The sequence below is a fragment of the Euprymna scolopes genome, chromosome 1 (assembly GCF_053919585.1).
Source record: "Euprymna scolopes isolate OS-2025 chromosome 1, ASM5391958v1, whole genome shotgun sequence".
NCBI classification, from domain to species: Eukaryota; Metazoa; Mollusca; class Cephalopoda; order Sepiida; family Sepiolidae; genus Euprymna; species Euprymna scolopes.
The window spans coordinates 1,910,243-1,937,951 of NC_136482.1; the positions used below are offsets into that span (position 1 = coordinate 1,910,243).

At 33.9% G+C, this 27,709-nt stretch overlaps 1 protein-coding gene across 1 annotated transcript in view; it reads left to right on the forward strand.

The window, feature by feature from the left end:
• Positions 1-27,709, forward strand: part of LOC145244699 (dynein axonemal heavy chain 3-like) — a 382,877-nt gene that overhangs the window by 124,971 nt on the left and 230,197 nt on the right. The window contains exons 18-25 of the mRNA XM_080107154.1: positions 2,053-2,241; positions 3,161-3,289; positions 6,108-6,308; positions 9,383-9,522; positions 14,473-14,563; positions 18,108-18,175; positions 21,745-21,973; positions 22,793-22,945. Of these exons, the coding sequence (XP_079963280.1) occupies positions 2,053-2,241; positions 3,161-3,289; positions 6,108-6,308; positions 9,383-9,522; positions 14,473-14,563; positions 18,108-18,175; positions 21,745-21,973; positions 22,793-22,945 (1,200 nt within the window). The remainder of the gene's footprint in view (positions 1-2,052; positions 2,242-3,160; positions 3,290-6,107; positions 6,309-9,382; positions 9,523-14,472; positions 14,564-18,107; positions 18,176-21,744; positions 21,974-22,792; positions 22,946-27,709) is intronic.

The following is a 27,709-nucleotide window of genomic DNA, read 5'->3' on the forward strand; positions in this document are numbered from 1 at the left end:
ACATATGTGCATACATGTTTCTGTAATCACCCGCGTTGGGGGATTACGTCTTCAGACCAAGAATTATCGTCGATATATATATATATATATATATATATATATATATATATATATATATATATATATATATATATATATATATATATATATACGTGTGCGGTTAACGGTGGCCGAATGGATTTGTTCCTTGTTAATGGAGTCAGCGATGGCTCCGTTGCCGGGTTCGAATCTCTCAATCGGCGTTAATCGTGACACCCTGCATAGGTTTTACTTCGTGGAAATTTTATTTATTTGATTCAGATGCATTATTTAGAATTTTCATGTTATGTTTCTTTATAATATTTTCTAAATTTTCGCTACAGCTATAGATTAATTTTATTGTATTTTTATTGAATATGTTTTGAGGATATTATTGGGTGGGAAGTGTTGTTTTATGAGGTTAAGGAATCTTTTTCCAAAAGTTGTTTTGACGTTTAAATTGAACGGAGGGGAGTGAGCCATATACTTTTCCTTGTTCCCTTATTATTGAATGTTTTAGTATTAGGTGTAGTATGGATATATTCTACTTTTGTATTTTTATAACTGCTGTCTTTAAAACGACTTGTGAGTGTTAAAAATGTCTACAGTAGACGAATTGCAACTTATTCTTTTGCTGATAGAATTTGGAATGTGTTTAATTATAGATTTCGGATAGTTTGAAATTATATGTGGTCAGTGTTATCTTTTTATAGGCTGTATATATATATATATTTTTTTAAATCTAGAGTAACGTCCAAGAAATTAACAGTTTTGGTATTCGAAACTATTTCCACTTTTAAATTTATTCTTCTAAACTCCTTGAGGATGATCTTTTTTCATTTTTTCACATTTAGGTCCGTTCGAGTCTTTTATGATCATAAGTCCATCATCTCTGTATAAAGCTATATCTTCTATTTCAATGTATTTAGTAAAATTATCCAAAATATATAATCCTACTAGGTCGGTCACCTCGGCCGAATCCAGGGCTCCTATAGAAACGTCACCAATCTGATCTTTTTTAATCTTTGCACTTTAATTCTTTTTGCCTAATGATATCTAATATGATTGAAACGGTCTGCACATCGTAGCAAGATATGACCGTATTTATATAAAGAATTACATACATATATATATACGCACACACACACATATAATAAACAATTAAATCCATTAAAAAAGGGCAAAATTATAGCCCATTGACATTATTCCAAACTGATGGCTGAATATAGGTTAATTTATGCTCATTTTTGCATTAAATACTATTCCCTATTAACCTCTATAATCTCTAATCATACCTAACTGTGCATCGAAAAGACAGTATTATACTTAGTTCGCTGCACCTTATCATAAAAAAGGTCCATACAAAATTCCAGACAGATCAACCCAGTGATCGTTCCACGTCTTCTCGGAAGTTTCTGAGAAAATTACTATAAAAACGTTTACAAAATTCGTTATTAGTCAATTAAACAGCAAATATCAGAAAAAAAAACTATTGCTAAGCAGCACCACACCGCCTCACTTTCATGAATTGGAGCAAATACATGCAAGATGTTGCCAAGGCTTTTTGCAAAGAAAGTCGACTCTCTCTACCAAACTATATTTTTCCTGAATATATAAAATAGTTGCAAATTAAACTTTAATTAAAGACAGCAATTTATTCGAATACTTCATTTAAATAGATAAAAATATTTTCGCATCTTAAGCAAATTAGACTTGCAAATATATGAAACAGGCGAAAAAATAAGACCTTAAAAGTTTTATATTTTTCATTCTAAGCAGAACATGTATAAAAGATAAAGAAATTTAAGAATTATCTTTTCTTGATAATGTAAACAGCAGCTGTATATGTAATTAGTGAAAGATATCTCCATTTTAATATTGTTTCTGGCCAGAATAAGTACCTTCCAAAAGAAATGGAAGTGAACTGCTTATTTTAGTGTAAAGAATAGTGTATAAAAATAAAAATGAAACAAATATTCAGTTGTGTATGTATTGTACATGTATACACACGGATGTTTTTTTGTCTTTTATCAGGTGCAGATGTTATGGCGGACAGCATACAAACTGACCAAGATATTTGGTCATCCCGACACACGGGGTCCATTAATGGCTGCCACAACCATGAAGGCAAGACTGGAGAAATTCAAAATCAACATGCCACTTATCAATGCTCTATGCAATCCGGGGATCAAGGGAAGACATTGGCAAATGATGAATGAAAAAGTAAATAAAATAAATTTTCATTTACTCTTGAACAGTGTAATAAAAAACACCAACAATTTTTAAATTTCTAAAAAAACTATTTTGAAATTAAAACAAAAATATAATTATAATATATGTGGTATCTTTGATATAAATTTAAAATAAAATTTCTTCAGTTAATTATATTTTAATTGAAAATAGGATTTTCGTCTGTTCATAATGTTTAAGATAAAACAACATTTTTATCTGTGATTTTAAAGTTTGAAATATCATTTTTTGTCCTTTTTGCTTAAGTTTGAAACATCATTTTTATTTTCTTGTAATGCTTAAGCTTGAAATAACATATTCTTTTGTGATGTTTCTGAATTTTTTAGATTAGGAATGGTTATTCGTATTATTTGGATTCATCGGACTACTGTTTTCATCTGGAGTGTGGGATTCTTAAACGATCGTTTCCATCGTGAGTTACCATCGTGAGTTACTATATTCACAACGGTGTTGTCCGACCTTCTTCAGATGTATCTTGTCGAATTCTGGAATCTGCACGCAATTTCGAACGGAACCGTTTATTTAATCCACGAGAGTAACATGTTCTTGTTCCATCAGCCATGATAAGGTAGAAATCCTAAGTAATTCGCAATTGTATTTTAAGTTTCGTCCAAACTGCGGATTGAACTTTCAACCTCCAGAAGAGTGTAACTCGTATAACTGATTTTAACACAACGGGTCCGAGTCACCACAGGAAGATTCGCAAGTTTGACCAAAAAGTTCCCGAGTTCGACAAGATGCACCTATAGAAGGTAGAGTGTTATCTCGACCGAAATGCTGCGCAAATAACAACCAGAGGAAGAACAGTAATGCGAAGGATCCAAATAATACGAATAATCATTTCAAAAACTAAGAAATAAAATTATATGAAAATATTCTACGATTTATTTAGGTTGGCTTCGATATGACTCCAAATGAAACGACTCCATTGGCCGAAGTTCTTTGCCTCGGTTTGGAAAGATACCTCGACGATTTATCTGCAATTAGCTCGCAAGCTAACAAAGAATTTGCACTGGAAAAGGTTTGTGTATTTTTAATATAAACTTCAAAATTTCCTCAAATATATTTTTTTCATATAATACATTGTATGATAATATGATGCAGAATTGTTTTTAGTTATATCAAAGAAGGGACTTTCTCCAAACAATTATGTTAAACTATCCAAAGGAAATGACGTAAGAGAAGACAAAGTCAGGATTGAGACGTGGCAAATAAGCTCTATAATATTAAACAATATTTTTCTGCTTATATATTTATATCAATTTTGATTTTAATTATCATTACATGTACTCAATATTTTGACTATAACCCGACTACTATAAGTACATCATTATAATATCGATTCCTTTCATTAAGTATATTTAGTAGTGAATAGGTTGTGAATTCTATTAGATATATTATTTATTAGTGGTTTTAATTAGGTTATGGCGATTAGATAGTTTAATCTATAAAGTATATCCTGTTGGATCATCGTGAGATTTAAACGTGATTTCATTTATGTTAAGGGTATTATCTAAAATAATTAGTTAATTTAAAACTAGTTCTTTAAAGAATCTGTGAAACTGTCTTCTATTTCTGCCATTATATCAAGCACGTATGCTCATATGCAACCAGTAATGGTTGTATAATAACCAGTATACTATCGCTGTTTCATTGGATTAAAAAACAATCTACCATTATATATATATATATATATATATATATATATATATATATATATATAATGGTTTTATAGATTGTTATATATATATATATATATATATATATATATATAATGGTTTTATAGATTGTTTTTTAATCCAATGAAACCCGTGTGATTATTAAAGAGGACACACGGTTTCATTGGATTAAAAAAACAATCTATAAAACCATTATATATATATATATATATATATATATATATATATATATATATATGTGTGTGTGTGTGTGTGTGTGTATATATAATGGTTTTATAGATTGTTTTATATATATATATATATATATATATATATATATATAATGGTTTTATAGATTTTTTTTAATCCAATGAAACCCGTGTGATTATTAAAGAGGACAGCGATAGTGTACTGGTTATTCTACAACCATTACTGGTTACATATGAATCCTACCAACAGTCAAGCTACGCTGAAGAGGAGTAGGGCTCCGAAACACGCGTGTCCGTAGATTACTGTTCGCTAACCGAGCCAGAGATGTCTCGTGATGCGGGGTCCGAGTCATAATCGTGACACCCTCCACTGAAGATTCCCGAAAGGATGAAACACTAGTGTCTGTAGGTATTTAATTATTATAGTAAAAAAAATAATTATATATATATATATATATATATATATATACATATATACATATATATATATATATATATATATATATATATATATATATATATATATATATATATATATATATATATATATATACGAGAGTGGATCTAAAAGTAAAGCCTACCACTTTTTAACTTTTTAACACAAAACGTTAAAGAACAGTTTAGGTTATGTAAGGGGATAGTATCTAGTGCACATTCAATATATATATATATATATATATATATATGTTGTTTTGGTAAAATGTTTTTTAATTATATTTCACTCTTTATTTATATCGATCCTTTTTGTTTAGGCCCTGTCGGTGGGGCATTAGAATACGCAGAGGGTAAAAGTCCCTCAATGGGGGTCCTGGATATGGCCTTAAACTATATCCAGTGGTGAGGCCTAATCTTGTGGGCTTTGGGGAGTGTGAAGCAACCCTTTAATTACCATTGCTCCCAGGTCCACTCTGACCCAGAGTGGTAGTACCTGTTAGGGTTCCAACTATGGGTTAAATAGAAACTGACTTGAAAACAAACAAATATATTCTATTAAAAATTTTTTCTTCAAAATCCTTCGGCATTAAATAACCCGAAAAGGGTTGATATGCCGTAAAACAAAAACAACCAACCAACCAACCTTTTTTTTTTAGAAACCCGATGCCTGTTAAAATGCATATATAAAAGAATACAGTATAGTTACATTTCAAGATCCAAATATTTATTTTTCATGCAAAACAGCTCCGCCAGCATGTTAAAATTTCTGTAGATTTTTTTACAGATCCATTTCCTTATGCAGAAACAAACGGTTATTATTATGTCAATACCGTCTCTTTTTGAGGATATTCTAATTAGAAAAATAGAAATTACTTGCCTAGATAGAAGCAAATGCATGACAATGTAATATTGCAAAAAGAAAACACTGTGTATTTGTTCCGGAAACCATATTTGATTATATATATATATATATATATATATATATATATATATATATATATATATATATATATGGAAGAGTATACGAGGCCTATAGTAGTGTAGAGAATCGGCTGTTGTGTTAGTGTGTTGTATGAACAAAAATGAACAAACGAAAGAAGGTCGTATTTGTTTTTGTTATATTTTACCTTCGTATATTTATATATATTTCAAGATAATCACAATGCAAATTAGTAAACATGAACTGTTTGATATCACCGGGATGGTGGATGTCTTAATATTTCGAAAATAACATCCCTTTTTCAAAAGGAAAGGGATCAAAGAACGCCCTTATAAAAACATTGCAATATGGTAAAACGGAATTAGAGCTGAGAACGAGTCAGTTGTGTATGTATGTATGTATATATGTATGTATGTATGTATGTATGTATGTATGTACGTATGTATTTTATATCCTATGGTGGTATGCTTTGTATATTAATTATTTGAATTCTTTTTCTTTATATGCTAACCGTTGTTATTAGATTATATCGCATTGTATTACAGTGACCAAGAATGTGTTCAAAATTCCAACTAAAAACTGTCCTCTTTGTTCCAGGCATTGTGTAAAATGAAGAACGAATGGGAAACCATGTTTTTCAACTTCATTCCTTACAAGGATACAGATTTGAGCATCTTGTCATCTTTTGACGACATTCAAGCACTTTTGGATGATCACATTGTAAAAACAACCACAATGAAGGGATCGGCGTTTATTGGTCCATTCGAAGAGGATATTCAGAACTGGGCTTATCTGCTGGTTTGTTACCTTTCGAATTAAATTCGCTAAACATCATCTAAGATTAGTTTAAAGTATTTCTGGCAGTGTAAGCGTAGTGATATATTTGTTATGCAAAAATAATGGTAACAACGGTATTTTCTATAAGGATAGATAATGCAAAAAAGTAGAAAATTTAACGTTCAGAATTATGACTACGTGGCACAATATAACGGTCAGGAATGTGATGTGTGGCGAATAAGCTGATCAGATCTTTCTCTTTTTCTAAATTACAAAAAGAACTCTCGTTACCATATACACTCCCTTTTTATTACTTCCCACATCTCCTTTTTATAGATCCTACATCCTTTCTTATTACTCCCTTCATCCCTTTTTTATGACTCCCTACATCTCCTTTTTATTAATCAAACCTTCACTGAGACATAATGAACTACTTCGAATTAGGGACCATGTTTAGAGGTAGGGAGTTGAGCTGCGAGATATCTGTTCACATGATATTTAAATTTATGCAATTAAATCAGGGTAGCAAGATATAGGGATGTAATTTAATAATCTAGCAGTTCGAGGAAAGAAAAAAGCCAAGTACGTCCAAGAAACTATTAGAGCAAAAAGATATTCGGCATTGAAGACATCTACAGAACAAGCTTGGGATTTTCCTACTTTTAGATTTACGTCGAGGGGGGGAAGGCGGTGCTACGAGTTCTTCGGATCACATTCCATTAAAGCGCTTGTAAAATTAGCACATTATTAGGGATGCAATATTGAGGCGACGGGATAAGGATTAGAGCTTGGTTGACGGTGCTTGGCCTATTTAATTGGGGACTCTCTTTTTGACACTGTCCAATAGAGAGAGAGAGAGAGAGAAAGAGAGAGAGAGAGAGAGAAAGAGAGCGAGAGAGAGAGAGAGACAGGGAGAGAGAAACTAGTGGTTGATGCACTAGCCTAGATGTGGCGACAATATTCCATGCATGAGCAATCGGTGGGCATGGGGGGAGATATTATATATACATGCATGATAGAAAAAGAAAAGAACATGACCGGAGATATCTATTGTCTCTTTAGACTTATAAATTGTTCTCAAAACATTGTTAAACCTCAATGTATTCTATTATTAGTTGCCAAAAATCAACACGACAGAACAACAACGAAAAAAAAAGAGAGTTAGCGTAAACTGTTGCTACGTGTAATGTACACAACGAGATTCCATTGATCTACGTGATTAACCGTCAGGGTTCAAAAATTGATCTGTAGTGCTGCGCAATGCTCAGCATAGATGAATGTCGCGTACATGATTTTGTGATGCCGTTATTTAATACACACGTATCTCGACAAAACAAGAACACAGTAGAAGAGAAAACGAACTGCTGCTACTTGTCAACACAACATGCATGTTTACCTGATGAAATGTCGCCCGGATAATCTATAGGAAGAAAAGAATCGGGTCACCATATTTTTACTTTAGCCTATGAAACGGTCGAAGTGCTTTCAGGTGCGTAAATTATTAGACTCATATGATGGCAACGTTCTGTCTAATAAGACAATGTCGTTCTACATCTAGTCTAGTGAACTGCAACATCTGCTGTGGATATATAGTTCGAAGCGGGAGTTGGTACTCCGGGTGCAGGCCTAGGCAGGTTATAAGAAGATCTAGGTTTGCCCAGTTACCAAGGTCTCCCTCTCAGCGTTGCAGACAAAGTTCAACGGAAAGACAAACCAATGCGGTCGGAGCCAGCGCAGCTGCAGGACTTGCTGAAAAGGTGTTGAAGTGCTTTATTATCCGCCTATCGGGACTCCAAACCGGATTTTTGCCTTTCCCAAATTATCCACAAGGAGGTGGAGCTATTTGCTCATAGCTGGTGAAAATCTAAAAATATTTCCAATGTTGACGAAGATAACGGAGATCCTCATTGTACTTACGGATGTATAAAAATGAAAGCGAAATCCTTAAATGATTTTCTTAAAACGAATATATTTCCAATGTTGACAAAAATAACTGAGATCATCATTGTACTTATGGTTATAGCAAAATGACACATCCAACTATATAAAACTATATTGACATATACAACAATATAAAACTATATTGACACATACAACCATATAAAATTATATTGACACATACGACGATATAAAACTATATTGACACATACAACAATATAAAACTATATTGACACATACAACCATTTTAAACTATATTGACACATACAACCATTTAAAACTATATTGACACATACAACCATTTAAAACTATATTGACACATACAACCATTTAAAACTATATTGACACATACAACCATATAAAACTACATTTAGAGCGAATAAAACACATTATTCAACCCGAAGATTTAAATAACATCATAAAAGCTTAATTTCTAGTATTATTTATACTTTATTATTTGACTCAATGTTCAGCACAAAAACATTACGTCAGGTATCGGCGACCATTTTGTTTTTTTATTAGACTTGCATAAAATCATGAACAGCTTTTTTTTGTTGGTAAAACACATTATGTAACCAAATGATTAAAATAAAACCATAAAAGTTTCTTCTTCTCCTTTTTCTTCTTCTTCTTATTAAAAAAATAATTAAAAATACTATTAAAACAATTTAAAATAGATTCTTAAGTCTAATAATTTACGCACTTGAAATGCACTTTTTCTTATGAATGAAGTAAGTTGATATTTACTTCCTACTCTTAGAAGCAGGCTGAGGTAAAATGCTGTAAAGTGAAAAAATGCACCTACCCGCTAGGGGGCGCTGGTCGTTTATAAAGATATCCATATAGAGGAAACTCATACGATGGACGAAAGTGGAGGTAATACCTGCGAGTTGAGGTGTGCATCTCACCATGACAAAAGAAAGTTTGATACGTCATAACTATTTCATTTTGTGAAGTGACCGTTGAAATGAAATTATTGTTAAAAACAAAAAAATTAACGAAACAAAAAAAATCCACGGCTAGAAAAGTTGTTATCGAAAATCTAGATATTTTTTTTAGAAAAAATGTTTAATCCCTTTTATTTTTTATTTTCATGTTTTTTTTAAATCCCCCAAGAGCATTTATCAATCCGATAACACTTGTTATTTGCTTCTCAGAATCGGATGCGTGGAATTCTGGATTCGTGGTTGAAGGTACAAGCTGCCTGGCTCTATCTAGAGCCAATCTTTGGATCCGAGGACATCAGGACGCAGATTCCAGTTGAAGGAAAGATGTTCGAAGAAGTTGATGCGAATTGGTATGGAATAAGATGTACTTTTGGCATTTTTTAATGGTTTATTATAGATTGATTTATTAAACGGATATATTTAATGGCAGGGAGACCCGACGGTGTCTAGGAATGAATAAGAATCAACGAATGTTTCACCATCCCATATTTTATTGTCATCAAAATCAGTGAAATCGCTCATTTTCCAATCTTACCCGAAGTTACTTAATCCATAATACATCATAGTGTACGTTGCATAGTAGAGAACTTACTAGACTGGTGATTTGATAAAATATGTGTGCTTGAATTAGCTTAAAATACAAATATCAAGTATCATGGTTCAATTGTGTACTAAACAGAAACATGGATTTCAAACGCGCCCCTGTCATATCAAAGAACCCACTGTTAATTTTATATATCAAACTTTCTACTTGTGCGATGATAATGACTTGAATTAAAATTTAAAATGCAAAAGTACAGGTCTCATGATTAATTGAAACAGAAACATTTGTTTCGAACGTGCCCCTCTCATATCAAATAACCTACTGTTGATTTTATATGCCGGGCTTTTCTACTTGTGAGGTAATCAGAATTTCTCAAATGCACTTGTAATGTTAGGCTGTATAAAGCGTTAACTTTAGTCAAAATTGTCTGTTCCTTCTTTCTGAGGATGTTTTCGATTATCGATTATCGATACTTATCGAAAATATTCCAATACAGGACGCTTCTAAGCATGATACTAGGCATAGAAAATACATCTGTGTTAAATTAAAAAAAAATCGGCTCAGCCGTTTAGGAGTCTATTGCGAACGAACTCACACAGAGGCACACACCAACAAAGTTCCCGCTTATACAACATATATATATATATATATATATATATATATATTTATACACACACCCACACACACACACACACACACACACACACACACATATATATATATATATATATATATATATATATATATATATATATATATATATATTGTTATAGCGGGGGAATTTTTTAAAAATTCAATTTTCACCCCAAACAAGGTACAGTGCCACTTTGAAGTGGGGGGTTACTATCGCGGACATAAGTTGCAGGGGGTATTATGAAGGGAGATGAGTAGCAAGATGTCTGTTCACATTACACTTGAACTTCTGCATATCAGTACAGTTGGGAAAGCAGAATCCCGGAAGGGAGTTCCAAAGTCTAGCAGTTCTGGGGAAGAAACTATTGTAGTAGAATGCTTCTTACACCTAGGGATCTCTACTGTGAAGGGGTGGGAGTTTGCTGCTTGTCGGTTTGTCGGGAGTATTCACATCGAGGGGGCAGAAGTGCTTATATATGGAAGAAGAATTATGCTTCATAACTTTTTGCCCGGAGGTCTATTGTCTTTCTGCTGCTGGACGCTGTGATAACTGTCCACCGTATTGACACAATAAGACGATTGAGACATATCCGACTTTTCTTCTTTGTAAGCCACAGGACAACGACTTTATATTTTATTTCGGATGTCTTAGGAGTCTGCTACGTGTCTACATGTAGCTCCGATTCCCGACCTTCGGAGCATGTCTGCACACCCTGGTGCCCAAACCCAAACTATAATCTTTTTGACCTGTCAGTTCCGGTGATGTAGCAAATTAAACGACACGTCTCCTTAACGTGACCTCCTGTCACCTATGTAAATGTAATGTGAACAGTGTAACTTATCAATTGTTGTTTTGAATTTTTAAATTCCTATGGTTTTAGCTTACTACATCTTAATCTATAAACATATAACTTGCATTTACTTAATGAACTTTCAGCTGAACTTATTTTACCAAAACAATATTTCTTTTCTTCTATTCTTAGCCTAGCAATGTCACTTATCACTAGAAAATAGATAAATAGATAGATAATAGCTAATTAACATTTTTAACTCTGCTATTATAACACACACACACACACACACACACACACACACACACACACACACACACACACACACACACACACATATATATATATATATATGCATATATATATAATTATTTCCACAGCCCAAAGAACGCCGCAGCCCACAAGAGCCATGCCACCCAACGAGCCGGAAGTATAAGACTTGCATTTCGCCCTCATTTGGGCTCATCAGTCAGGCGTATCCGCATCCGGGATTGTAAACCCGAGCCTCCTGTATGAAGTAGGTCTATTCCACAGCTTGATTTCGTCGCGGTTTTCTTGATCTGTGTTGGTTAATAGAATTTCTTGTGTGCGGGGCGTTTGCTGGTAGAGTGATGTCCTCGCATGCAGGAGGCTCGGATTTCAAATCCCGGGTACGGTTATATCTGACTGATGAGCCCAAATAAGAGCGAAACTCGAGTCTTAGATTTCAGGTTACTTGTCTGGCATTGCTCTTGTGGGCTGTGGCCGTCTCAAAAGTAAAATCTTACATTTGTAACCAAAAAATTTGAATATTTACAAAGACAGAACCTTTATAACAAGCGACCCTTTGCCCCACTGAATTTATTTTACGACATAATCACCACCATTCTCAATGCACTTTTTTCAGGAATGCAATGATGCATATATGGATCTTACGTATATCAACGATCTTGTTTGCTGTCTTATAATCTCACACCGCCAATATCTGCAACAAAGAGATGAAACTTTCAGCAGAAAACAACCTGTGCTATATTTTTACGCAGGATTTTCAAGTTAAATACTTTTTTTTTTACCATATCTTTGTTTATAAAATTGTTGGATAAAAGTACAGAATTGTTTAAAACTAGCTCTCTCACCATATTAAGAATAGGTTTCTAAATAATAATGCTGTTATTTCAGCACGGTCCGTAAGTTGCGTAAATACCAGCATTCTAAAGACCGTAATTTCTGTCGTGTTCTCCAGCTCGAGAGACATCTACTACAGTGAATAAATTGAACGCAAAGCGATTAGTATGAGTGTAGAGGCACGGATTTGGGCTTACTCGTTTGATCCGGTTGGCATTCGTTTACGGATAGAGCAAGTTAATGACGTGAAGGCCGTAATCATCTCTCGTAAAAGATGCGATGCGGACACAAGACTCAAACACCGCACACCGAAGAATCGATTCGCATCGAGGTGTTTACCGTAATCGCCTTTTAATAGATTAAATATTAGGTTAACAAGAAGGGTGTTGTGGAATTATAAATTTTGATTTTAAGTGATGTATTTTCAAATAAGTTTTCATCATAATACCTTTACTTTATATATCATTTAAAAGAGTTTTTCGTTCTATCTAATCATTTAAATTACAATCGTTTTAAAACAATTATGTCTTCTTTTCAGAATGTTGATGGGGGAAAAAGCAAATTCGCACAATTTGCTTATTTCAACTCAAAATAAGCTGAAAAGCTACTGAAATAGTTTGCCATATGAACGAAGCGTTTGGCCCAGGAACCACTACAGAACGCACAGCACAATGGCGGTTTAAGAAATTCTGTGGCGGCGACAAGCGTCTTCAAGATGATGAGCGTAGTTGTCGGATATCGGATGTTGACAACGATAAATTGAGCTTTAGTCGAAGCCAATCAAAGCCAAACTGTTCGAGAACTTTCTTCTGAATTAAACGTAACATATACGACAATTTCCAACCACTTGAGAGAGATTAGAAAGATTAAAAAATCCCCTGATAAATGGGTGCCTCACGAATTAAACGTCGTTATTAAGTGTCATGATTCGTTCTTTTATTCAACAAGAACGACCCGTTTCTCGACCGGGTTGTGACTTACGATGAAAAGTATGTTCAGCCCGACGAAACTCCACAATACTTCCTGAAGCACCAAATGGTCATGCTGCCTTTTTGGTGGTCTGTGACTGGTTTCATCCATTACAGTTTTTTTTAATGTAACTGAAACCATTTCGGCAGAGAAGTACTGTCAACAAATGGATGGAATGCATCAGAAACTTCGATAACATCTAGCATTAGTCAACAGAAAAGGCCCAATTCTCGTCCAGAACAATGCCTGACCGCACATTGCTAAACCGACTCTGCAGAAGTTGAATAAATTGAGCTACAAAACTATGCCACATCCGCCATGCTCTCAAAAACTCTCATCTACCGACTACCACTTTTTCAAGTTTCTCGACAATTTTTTGCGTGAAAAATGCTTAAAAACCTAAGCGATATCAAAAACATCTTCAGCGACTTCATCCCTAGCAGAACGCAATACTTTTACGTTATTGGCAAAAATACACTTATTTTGCGTTGACAAACGTGTTGATTCTGGTGGTGCTTATTTCGATCATTAAATTTTTGTTTGAGCCGAGATATGTTCATCTGAATTTAAAAGTTAAAAACAGCAAGAACTTTTTTGTCAACCTGATAAAAAAGCACAGTTCTAGATTCTCAAATGAGCTGCTTCCCAACTTACTGCAACGTGGTCGTTTTCAAGTCTTATGTTAGCAAATTCTTGTAAGATAATAAAATTCTGCCTAGTTTCAACTATCATCCACTTAATGACTCACCGTCCACATGACACACCTATTAATCCTTATCCTCGAGTAGCCTTCCGGCCTTGATACGCGTTAAGTTATAAGTACATATGAAATCACGAAATCCTATCCATATTTCTGTCGATTCAACAGACTTTCTTGTGGAAGGACTATATTGAATGGACACGAAACTTTTATACAACAAACAGTTACCAGAAATGGGAACGAAGACAAACGAGAAAGTATAATCGAATGAGAGAATATGATTAAATAATCAAATCGGATTCACGTTCAACCATTACTACTCATTACTGAGGTTTCTGGCTTTTACTTTCGAGTGTATTCTTTGCCTTGACAAGCGGTGACCTAGCAAAAAAAAAGTAAATAAAAAGCAAGGTTGCTAAAACCAAAAGCCTAGAAAGAAAGCGCGAGAATAGATCAGTCGATATCTTGTGAAGTTGTGAACAGTCAAAATCGGAGCAACAATTTGAAACATGTGCGTCTTGTAAATTAAAATGTTTACATTTGATCTTCTACTTTCCAGGAAGTTAATTATGTCAACTGCTGTGAAAAACAATAAAGCATTGGTTGTCGTCTCTCAGGATCAAATGTTGGAAAAACTGCATAACTCAGAGGTTAGTACTTCGGCGATATCGGACCCTTTAACGCCCACGATTGATTGCAATATCTGTGTTTTGTTTAACTAATAAAATGCCACATTGTGTTTCATTATGTATTCGCATGGAAATTCTTGCGTATGTAAATATTTTCACTATTTACTTCGATAGTGCTCGATACATAAGTAAAGCTAGTTAATAAGTTTTGAAAATAAATGTGGCAATTAAATTACACAGCATTCTCAGCATTTTATTCTCGTGAGGTTTTGTCACGCTATTGCATGGAATTGATATTGGTTCGTGTTTTTATATCCCCGTGATACTGGGTTTGCTAGTAAACCAATCAGATTCCTGGTTATTCACACATGTATTTATCGCAGCATCTGTTTCTATGTTGTTTTAGTGTTGATTTTCTTAATTTATTTGTGATCGAAAATGGTCTAGATTTAATCTGACGAATCGTCACGAAGATGAAATGCGGAAAATTTGGCGTAGCTTAATTGCTATATATTTTCAAAACTTAATACTATATATATATATAATGGAATTCAGTATAAACTCAGTAAATTAAAAATTACAACTTTTATTTATCAAGAATACAAAAACTTAAAATTAGTAAAATGATATTCATAGGCATAAAAATTTTGCTGTTTAGCACATAAATTGAAAACCATATTAGGCAAGAAGTCATATGTTTTTATTAAAGTTGATGAGAATGCAAAAATGTATGAGGTAAAAGGATGTTCCAAATGAAGTCGATGAGGAAAAATACACTCCTATGAAAAAGATAATTGGTTGAATGTAGAGATGCACCAGAAATAACCAGTAGAAATATTGATGATCCAAGTTTGACGGTAAATGTGATTAAATTCTAAAATTGAAGGTGGCACCCTATAATGGTGATAGAAAATTTTCCCACTTAGGGAAGGAGCTGTTATTAGCTTCCTGACGAAAGAGAAGACCGCCGTTTGCTTTCATTGGTCGACAAAAATAAAATGAGATGGAAAATGCTACAAAAAAGTTACAAGCAGAAAAATAATGTTATAAAGACAGGCCAGACGTTCTATTTTGAGAACTAATCTAAATCAGTTGCTAAGCTTCAGATGTAAGCATTACATCTAATTGGAAAAGAAAGAAGTGAAGGAAAAAAACTTAATTGTCTTGAATGATAGATATTATAGAATATATGGGCGGAAAAGAATTATATCATTTGTTTCAGCTATTTCAATATTCGCGAAGTCATTGTCTACACAGACACATATCACCATATACATACATAAATAGCTACACAAAAACCTTCATAGGCATGCATACATGTGCACATTCACATAAACACACACACACGCATATATATATATATATATGTACAAATCCATAAAAAGTACAAGCATATATCGACACATTTATACATATTTAAATAAACGTAAAATTAAAAATTAAATTAGATTAAACATTAAAATGGGACGAGGAATTCAAGTCGACTACATGGAGCAGGGAGGGGACCGTTAGCGATGGACAGGTATACGGAGAGGAGATGAAGAGAGGAGGTGAATAGGGAGAAAAAGAGAGGGAAACAGAAAATTTTTAGGACTCGCCGAATTATAGCTGTATTTCTTATATATCTTATTCATGGTGTTCTAGCAATTTCAAACGAACATACTTGCATGTAAAACCTATAATCTTAATTTTTATTTATAGTAGATATGTCCGGTTGTAACCTTAAGTTCCAACCATAGAACGTTACTGCTAGAAATTTAAATGGGATAATATCTTTAATAGGTCGTAAAATACGCTTAAATATAATATTTTAATTTACGCAGATTTCATATTTATTGTTATAGAGTCAATTATTTCATATTATATTGTACTCATTATATAGTCATGATTTCAAAAGTAAAAAAGAAAAAAAAATGATTCAAGTGCCATCAGCTAGAATCGAAACCGAAACTAAAAAACATAACAAAACATAGTTTCATGATTGAGACTATATCTACAAGTTAAGCAAAGACTGAAGTTTATTTGCACTCAGTATTGTTAGACTGCGAAAAGGAGTGAGAACTTTATTAAATAATACTAATGGCATGAAGAAGTTCAAGGTAAGCAGCTGTTTTAATGACGCAAAATTATTTGCAAAAGTTATTAAAATACTTGGAAGGCACTGGGGACCTGAAGAGATATTCGAACTCCACAGAACATGCAGAATAGGTACGGTGTTATCGTCAACACATTTCAGCAGGTTACGTTAACCGTGGGAAGGTGCTGAAGTGTTTAGCCAATAAAATTGCAGCAGACGTCAATTGGCGAAAACTTTAATATTAAAAAAATAGGTTGCAGCCAACATCTACACCTCACAAAAGTTTGAAAAAGAACAGCCCCCTCCCAAATGCTTGTGCAATTAACGGGGCGAGCTATTATTTTGAAATAGGATTTTCAAATTAAATTCAGTTTTTACAGTATTTTTTTTTAATTGTCAAGTGAAAATATTGAAGACCTCATTTCCTCATTCAAGAATGAATTCCTTAATTACGTCATTATTTTATCTGTTTACTATATTTCCTTCGTATCAAAATATTTCTGAAACTTAGCATACGATGAATGTGTTTCCCTTGATTTGAACTTTTTTCATTCATTTTTCATTGTATTTTAACCTTTAATTTTCTAAAAAAATTCTTCAAATTTTTCCATTAAATTTTATTGCATTTTTATTGAAACAAATATATATTTTAATTGAAATTATCATGCAATTATTTTTTCCATTAATTTTTCATTGTACTTTGATAGAAATAATAAAATATATTGAGAAAATATCAACTCTAAAACTTTCTGATTTTTCTTTCTCATCAAACTTTGTCGAAATTCATATAATAAATCTATTACTTTTTCTGCTTCTCATAAAATCGGTTTTCTCATTTTTTTCATTTTACTATTATATTATTTCTCACACATATCTCTACAAATCTACTATCAGGCCATATATGGAGTTATGTTATTTATATTTGGTCTGGTGAATCTCTGTCTCGTTTGAGAGTTCTTGATAAATTACAGAAACATATCTCGGTTCTTTTCCAAATACTATTATGTCATGTGTCATTGATTTACTAGTCTTCGTCAACTCATTGTTTTAATACCTCATCGTAAGAAAGCCTCTTATTTCATTAGTTTCTTGAAAAAATATAAAAACTGCAACCAGCTGACTGTTTCCTCCTACTTATAGCTGTGTGTTTTTCAAGACTAAGGTCAATAGGCATCTGCTGTCTTTGCGACAATCATATTGCATTCTTGTTAACTACTTACATCAAGCAGCTTCATGTATAGTCTTGAGCGATTTCAATAAAAAAAGCTTTTGGCGCGGCTTATGAAATATCATGTCGGATCTATTACGATTATTGCGTCCCAGAAACTGCCTAAAATAGATATGGACCCGCAATTGCTACTCAATATGGATAACGTTACAACTTGTGTTCAATTAATTGGATACAATTGGTATTGTTTCGGAACTAATTGCGAAAGGGTTGATATGCTAAAAAACAAATAATTTGTGTTTTCTGTCTTTCATCTCTAGTCACTTCTAGAAGATATCCAAAGAGGATTAAATGATTATCTCGAAAAGAAAAGACTCTTCTTCCCGAGGTGAGTAGACATTTTTTTCTTTTCTTGCATCTTTTTTCATATTTCTTCTACAGACAGTACTCGGAGCCATATAAAGCAGCAGTAAAAATAGATAAGTTTTCACTTCAACATCCCTTAATTCCTGAAGAAAGATAAATTCGAAATAAAAAAAAAACTGGCATTATTATAACTAATAGAATATGACATATACGCAAACAGCAGAATAAAATAGACACTTCACAAAAATAATCTATTCAGTTTTAAAAATTCCGATCCATTCTTCGACGGCCAAAACAAAGTGACAGCATTTTTTTTTATTTCTGAATTTTCAAAATAAGGATTGATTATGAGGGCAATGAGAAGAGAATATTCTTTTCATTATTTTGACGCTCGAGTATATATCAGTTAATATCTTATGTTTTTATATAGAACGATGTGGTTCTCGATTGATTAATTGTGTCTGTGTCGGATATATACTCGAGAGTAAAAACAATGAAAAGAATATGCTCTTGTCATAGCCCTATTGATAATTTATATTATTTAGATTATTCGGACTACTGTTCTCATCATGAATGTTAATTTCACAACTTTTCGGTAGATGTAACCTCTGACTTTTTTCAGGTGTGTCGATAATAACCAGTGCAGACGATGTTAAGAATACTTAGGACTTCTGCAGATTTATCAGTTATGGTTGATGGAACAAGAACATGCTCTCTCCGTGGATTAAATAAAGGGTTCCGTTCATAATTCGGTGCAGATTCCCGAAGTCCTTAGAATTCACATTTGTATTCTAAGAATGTGAAGCATCGTTCGCACTGGGGATTAAAGATACACCTGAAAAAGGTCGGAGGTTACATCGACCGTAACTTTTTAAAAATAACACTCAAGATGAGAATAGTAGTAATGATCTAAAGAATATAAATCATCATATTAAAAAAAAATTCTAATTGCCGGAAATACCGATCACGTTGTGATAATGGTAGAAATCTCCCTAAATTCTCGACCCTAAGTTGAAGAGCTATCAGTCAAAACAACTAGGGCACTTAATCTAATCAAATCAGTTTTAGATAATAGACCCCCCCCAGATTGTCCTTGATGGTCGTACATATGAACAATATTATATAAGTGCGGTAGGGCCATAGGGGTCAATCCTCAGACCATTATTATTCCTGATATTCATAAATGGTCTTCCTGATTAAATTGTCTCTGAGATGGGTATATTTGCTGATGATACACCCTCCATAACAGGAGGGGGAAAACTAATAAATACATATCTAAAAGAAATGACTAAAACCCTAGAGGAAGACCTCCAGTCTCTCGTGGAATCTGGCCGAAACTGGAAGGTAACGTTTAATGTTGCCAAGGCTAAGCTTATTTTAATAATTACAAGAAATCTTCTCAACCACTGATTGCCATGGCGAATGATACATTACCTGAAAATAACTTCCTTCAAGCTCTTAGTCTTAAAATTCACAAACAACATGAATTGGAACAAATACATTGAGATAATTCTTAAGGCTGTTGGACGGAAAGTGGGTTCTCTCTATCGTACTAGAAGGTTACTCTCACCTGAGAGTATATATACAAAGCCACTATTCGCCCATGTATGGAATATTGTTGTAATAGCTGGGTTGTTGAATCTGCCACTAGTCTGTCGCTAATAGATAGGGTTAAAAAATAGAGTCGCCAACATAATAGGCCCTGCACCGTCGGGCAAAATCCAACCTCTGTCCCAGTAACGGAAGTAGCACCCCTGTGCATGTTTTATAAGTACTTTAATGGTAAGTGCTCGGACTAATCAAAGCACTAGTAACCTCTCGATGTAAATACCCCGACAAAGCCGATAAGCAGCAAAATCTCACCCCCTACACTGTAGAGATCTGTAGATGCCGTAAAGATTTATACTCAAATAGCTTCTTTCCTCGAGATGCTAGTGTTCGTAAATTCCTCTCAGGCCCCTGCTTCCCTGAGAGTAATCATAGAAATCCAAGTTTAATGTGAATAGACATATCGCTGCCCAACTCCCTACATGAAATCCGGTCCCATATAGTACACTACAACTTAGTGGCATTGTGCCTTGTTTGATGTGAAAAACAGCAAAATTCTAATGGACATTTTATGTGTCCAACAAACTTTGTTCCGACAATCTTCTGAATATTTCCCAGTGGTTTCCATCTTAAATCGAATTTTCGTTGTCATCATTTGCGCGTTCGCCCAGCAAAGATGATTCTTGTTATTTTGTCTGTGATTGCCGGGCAAGGTAGAATTTGGTCAGATAAAATACAACGCAGCATCTTTGTCTCCATGATTGATAATGATGTAATGATCCTTTGTTCAACCAATCTTTTAAACTTTTTGCTGCCATCTTCTCTTATTTTTTACACCTCATTCTCCCCCCTTTTTTCTCCTCTTCGCACTTTTCTCTTCTAACACAAAAGCTTTACATTCATATCGCGTGTCCTCCTACTTATGAGGTGCCGTCCAGACTTTTTTCATATGGTTACTGCTATTGATATTACATACATGAAACTCTTGTCTCCTCCGGTTGCAATACACCATTACTGTACCATTCCAACAACTTCTAGAAGGCGTCATGGAAATCCTCTTGTGTGAGCGTATCAATAACCTTCGTCACAATCTCCTTCATCTCATTGTCTTATAACGTCAGCCACTAAGGTTTTCCTGGAGCTTGTTACATGAGGCAAGGTCGGGAAAGTGAGGAATTGATTTGATGGCCATCTTGGTCAAATAATATATAACAACGATAGAGCATCCTTGTGACAAACTTTACGCAAATATTCCGCATCTTCAGTTCCTCGCAGATATTTGTGTGCGCAGTTGCCACACTGACATCAAACAGTGCACTTATTATCTCCATGGACACACGACAATCCTAATCCATGATATTCTTTAATTAGCCAATCAACTCTGGTGTTCTGACTTCCTTACTCCTTCCACGTCTCTCATCATTCCTCACAGACTCCTGCCTTCCTTAGATCTCTTATGTCACTTAAAAACTGGTGCAAAATATTCCATACGTTTTGCAGAGTTTTTTCTAAGTTGAAAACAGAATTTTATTGCTTATAATTCTTCTAAAGTGTCTTCACGTCCAGATTGCACTTTTGAAATTCATTTATTAGGCTTTATTAGGATGTATTCCAATTTCTGCTGTAGTTGTTTATAATAAATAAATATTATTAAATATAATAAAACTTGGTCAGTCATCTCATAAGATGTATAGCAATAACATACTGAATTTTCAAGCGGCTACAACAATTTTAAATGCCTGTACAAAAAAGTCCGGAAACTTATTGAAACCATCCCGTAAATAGCTTCTTTTCTCTAACCGCCTGCCTTAGGAATTCCTAGCTTGTTTTATCGACTTTACCAGCACGCAGAAATTTTAATCTAAAGTGAATAAACACCTCCATTTATGATACCCCGTAAAAAACGAAATGCTAAAAGTTAACAATTTAATGATAGCAAATCGTTGCAAAGTTTCAAACCTGATTTTAATTTCTCCCGGGTAACATCGATTATCCCTGCTAGTAATGATATATTCAATGTTATTTGTCTTAACTCTTTTACAGATTCTTCTTTTTATCCAACGACGAACTTTTGGAAATACTTTCCGAAACAAAAGATCCACTTCGCGTTCAGCCACATCTAAAGAAGTGCTTCGAAGGAATTGCCCAGCTTGTCTTCAGTTCCGACAAAGTGATACTTGCAATGGAATCAGCCGAGATGGAAAGGGTCGACTTTTCCAGCCATATTGTTCCGGCGGAGGCACATGGACTTGTCGAAAAATGGTTACAGCAGGTAGACAACGCCGTTTTTGTTTCTTAGCATTTGTTTGGTCCTGCATATGACCTAAAACTATATCCGATGGTGAGGCCCCACCTTGCTGGCTTTAGGGAGTGTGGAGCCACCCTTTAATTGCCATTGCTCCCAGGTCCACTCTGATCCGGAGTATTAGTACCTGTTAGGGTCCCAACTATGGGTTAAATAGAATCTGACGTAAAAAAAAAATACTCCATTAAAAATCGTTCCTCAAAATAACTAGATTCGGCATTAAATAACCTGAAAAAGGTTGATATGCCGTAAAACAAAAACAACCAACCAACCAACCAACCAACTAATATTTGTTGGGTTTGACAGGAAACGAACGCGTAAACATTTTAATTGGCACACTTAATATTCTAAGTATTACTGGCAAAATATAACATAATTTTATATTTCAACAATAATTTATAATTCTGTGCGAAACAAATGCAATAATTTTTGTTCCAAGAACTGTTTCCCAACTTTCAAATTCTTATTAAGTTTTCCTCTTAAATAATCAAATTTTAACCAACGTTATTTGCTGTCTCATCGTCTAACTAAGAAACCCATGAATCCTTAAAATTCAATTTTCTCCCCAACCTCATTCCTTAGCCTCTGAGCCACGCCCATACGCATATATATATATATATGCCTTTTCCACAAGAGCCGGCGGTAGTTCGGCGAATATTCGACGGATTTCGGCGAATTGTTGATTTAATAAGCTCTACATGTTATATCACGAATGATTTAATCATTTCACTGTATCACCGTTTTTGCTTTTCTTGATTGACATGATTCCCCTTTTGCGATTGTCAGGTGGAACAAACAATGAAACAGAGTCTTCGCAAAGTCATGGCTCAAGCCATTTCGACGTACAATGAAACTCCACGAAGGGAGTGGGTCATTCGTTGGCCCGGACAGATTGTTTTGGCGGCCAGTCAAGTGCACTGGACGGCCGAAGTCACGCAGGTACATTCTTTTCATTATTTCTGTTCCCTTTTCTTTTTTGTTTGTTTCTTCATTTGTTTTCACGTTTCATTTTTCTTTTTTTTTTTCTTTTTTTTCTCTCTTTTCTTTCTGTTAAATAACGATTTTGTAATAAATAAGAACACGGATTAACAAAAATTTAATTGGAATTTGGAAATCGAATGCGTTTTATTTTCATGATTTCTTACAATGCTAAATTAGATACAATTAGTTAATATATAAAATTCATTTTTGAGAACATTTTAAATTCACAAAATTTGGACATTTCTCGAAAAAAAATCTGGTTTTGAGCTGAAAAATTAAGCAAAATCCTAAATTCAACATTTTTGTTAAAAATTACATCATGTAAGAGAAAAAGCCTGAAAAAATGCGTATCTGGTGGTGTAAGGCTCGATGACTAAGGAGGATAAGGCAACACTACCCACAGAATAATGTGAATAATGGTTTTGGTTACATTGGTGATTTGAGGACGGGAGTGTTCTGTTTGAAAATACTTACCATCCACCAAACAAAAATAGTTGTATTTTAAGCGCGAAAACCAACATGGGGAAGTACTTCGAGAAATTGAGACATCTCCAAAAGCCCAGGGAGTTGCTTTGCCGGTGTTAACTCCTAAAAAGATATTGAAAATGAGCACTTTTACTTGACATTTTTCTGGTTTCGGTTGATAGATTGTATGATATGATTTCGAGTTTTCATGTCCTAAATTGGCCACACAACGACAACTCTTTCTAGATGTCTCACTTATCTATCCACATCTCGCGCAGTAAAACATTACAATCAGCCGAAATAAATAAGATTCGAAAAACTAATACTAAAATTATGTATAAAAATAACTGCATAATAGACTACAATTACTTGAAGTAATACTTATTAAAAATACAACTTTATATCAACAAAATAGCATTTAATATTATTACTAGTACAATAAACATATTTTACAGTTAAGAACGATAAATATACAAAACAAATAAATAACATCATAAATTTGCGCTATAAAAAAATAAATTTTAACCAAAAACAAACAGAAACAATGAAAAGAATCGTTGTCGGCATCGGAAAATAGGCATATATTTTTCCGATTCCGATACCGATTCCCAATATCGATTATGATTAATCGTCCCAACACTAATATATAATATATGTGTGTATGTATGTATGTATGTATGTATGTATGTATATAAAAAATGAAAGCACCAAAACTTCTTCCCAAAAGAGCTACCTCTTGCTGGCGATCAAAAGATCATAAGTGCTTGAATAATGATCGAAACAGGATAACTCGGAGCCACTATTCAATCAAACCTGCTTTATTAATCACTTGCTCTCTCTCTTTTTCTCTCTCTCTCTTTCTCTCTCTCTCTCTCTGTCTATATATATATATATATATATATATAACCTGAGATTATTATTTTCCAGAGGTTAAGTAACCAATAAAGTGTGCTCAATACCGAAGTAGAGCAGAGTATACTCAGTTGTTTTTATATAAGCATTAATATATTGCTACACATTCAGTCAACTAGCTACTAGTAAGTAGAGACCTCTTCAGGCGATACAGCTTATACGAAATCAAAATTTGCAATAAAAATATCAGGTCTTCTTCGTCACAGGGAGTTAAGATCAGGAGGTTACGTCAGATGTTGTGAAAAATAAGATTTGGTTGTATATAAATAAGACCGAATATGGGTGTAGATTTGAGTCCGTGTTGAGATATAGGAAAGGATGGGGGTTTAAAGAATAGTATTCGTATGCGTGCGTGATGTGTAGCAACATATTACTGTTTATGTACAAACAAATAAAGAGTATATATATACATATATATATATATATATATACATAAAAATCTGTTTATTATATAGACATTATTGGTTACATATGTGCATATATGTTTCAGTGGAATCTCAATGCAAAGATACCACTTCATCAGACCAAAAAAGGAGCGATACTGAAACGAGTGTAAAGATTACATTTGTTTTTTTTTATAAGATATTCGGGTATGGTTTACGCTAGGGAAGAAAGTTGAATCTATACTTTGTGAATGTGAGCAGTAGGGATTTTTGGAGGGAGTGTGGTAAACAAAAGAAGTGGGAGTAGATATGAAGGAAGAGGGGGAAGTACGACCCCGGTATTAGTATTATTAAACTTGGTGGTATTTTATTGGCCTAAGTTTTCGCTATGATCTTAGGTATACTCTTATCGCTGCTACTTTCCTATTTTATGTTTTTATGGCTGTTTTTTTTTTCTGGTTGCGATTTCATTATCCTTCTTTTTTGTTAAGCTCTATTTATTTTATTCCTCGCTTTTTTATCCGTTCATTAATTTCTCGTTTTCAAATTATTTATCTATTTATTTATTTGTTTATTTATATGATGTATATCTATATGGTTAAATTAGCAGTCAGTTGAATAAACATATTTATTTATATGATTTAAAAAAGTGGTAGACTAGGAATTATATTTTTCACTCTGCTCCCAATATACCACATTTATTTAAATTATATAAATGCATCTATATATTTATTCAATTAACCATATATTGAATAGTGCGATACCAAATCGATTTACTTGTGTAGCGGGTGTACATATCGGGAACGAGAAGACATTTAACGGGATGTCGTTGATAACGAGTTACACAGTGACGACGGCGTTGACGACAATTTCTTGGTGAGTTCATCTTTATAGTAGAAGGCTAAGAGAAATCTATTGGGATGTGAAATGGATCGATCTTTTAAAACACAGAGGGAAGATACATTGTTGAAGAGGGGATACAGACAACACCTTTTAGAAGGGGTTTCTTACAAAGTTCTTTTACAAGACGAAGACAAAACACATTACCTTGCGGTTGAAATAGCAACCAAGACAAAGGCTTACAAACACATGACATTAATTCCAGCTTGTGATGAGGATAGTGGGAATTCGACACCTGTTAGATTTCTACATTGTCATGTCTTTCTTTCCACCTAGCTGATGAGAGGGGGTTCAGCTAACTCAACTCTCCCAACTCTAACTGTCCACTCAACTGAACTGAAGACTGATCTCAACTGAACCATAACTTAACTGAATAAATTGAACTATCTTTCTTTGTGACGTCCAAACGTGCTCAAACGCGTGAATGTTTTTTCACGTGGATTTTGCATAGTACATATGTCTCCAACACGGTTTTGGCAACACAAAGGCATTTGTTAATTTACATTGCCCGATTTGACCTCCCTGACCTAACTGGTTGTACAGTTATTCCTAATATAATAGACAATTCTCTACATTCCTCGCATACCATCTAAATAGCAATATGTATTATTTTTAACTTTTGATCACCGAGTCCGATTCTAGCATTTCTCTTTAACCAATATTATTTTCTATCCTATTTACTTCGTTTCTCTAACTACCGGGATCTATCCCCTTTCATATACAACACATATGACCATATATCTTATAAATAAACGAACGAATATATAAATAACTAGCGGTACCCTGCCACGCGTTGCTGTGGCTCAAATTGGCGCAATGGAAAAAGTTCCAAAATGAGAAAAAGCATGTTTCTTATAGGTTTAATTTTCTATTTTGCATGGGTACACAGTTTTTGTTGTTCCATTTTCTTAGCTGATATAGAGATTTTCCGGTTTGGTGACTCTTGAATACGTAATATAAATTGTCCACGTGAAAAAAACAGTCAGTGTGTAACTGTAAGGCCCACGATTGTAAAGATTGTTCCTGTGCTTTGTTGATGGCTATTGCAAATGACAATAAAATTGGAAAGTGCAATTTGCTAAAGTGTAATGATGTATCCGGTGGAATCATAGGAATGCATGGAATGAAGATATATTCATCTGTGAAAGGTCCTGTTAAGATTGTTGTTTCTATGATATTGTTTGTTAATTTTTTTTTTACTGCAAGCTATGTGCCATTGCAAAGCTTGGATTGGTTTATATTTCACAACATGATAATTAGTACACCAAATTTCAGTTGCAATACATGCGGTGGCATCCCTGGCAAATATAGCTGTTGGATAATTAACCACTTTATCTGCTTTCACAACAGTGTCGATGGATTTGTATTTGACTACCTCACTTGGAATTTTACATTGAATAATAGCGTTAAGTTCATGGGCATCTTTGTATTGACCTGCAAAAATAGCTCATTCACTCAATCAAATGGAATTCTTATAATTTGAATATCTGCAAAAACATTTTAAACTAACTATTCTTTTGATGAAATAAAATTACAGAAATTACAGAAGTTAAAAGTCAAAGAATTTTGCCCTTAACTCTGATCAGCTGGCACTTTTTCGTACCCAATTTCCCACAAGTGATGCAAAAGTTTTTGTGAGGATCAAACAGTCGGCAACGGGACATGCATATTTTGAGTTAAGTTTAATGTCTTCACATGGAACAAAAAAGTAGAGTATTTGAGGCAAGCATTTATTTCATCTGCTGGTGTTGATTGAAGAATAACAGGTAACATTTGTCTGAAATCTCCTGCAAGCAATATTACTGCATTCCCAAATGGTCTGACATTGCCATGCAAATCTTGCAAGGATCGACCAAGAGCCTCAAGTGATTTTTTGCGTACCATTGTGCATTCATCCTTAACAATAAGTTTGCATTTCTGCAATATTTTTCCCCATATTGGATGTTTTGGAGATGTCGAACATGAGATTTTTGAAAAATTGAATGTTTTAAAGTAGAATAAATAATTCTTCTACTTGGCAGCAAGGTCGCAGGTATTCCTCATGCAGCAAGGGCTAAGGCTA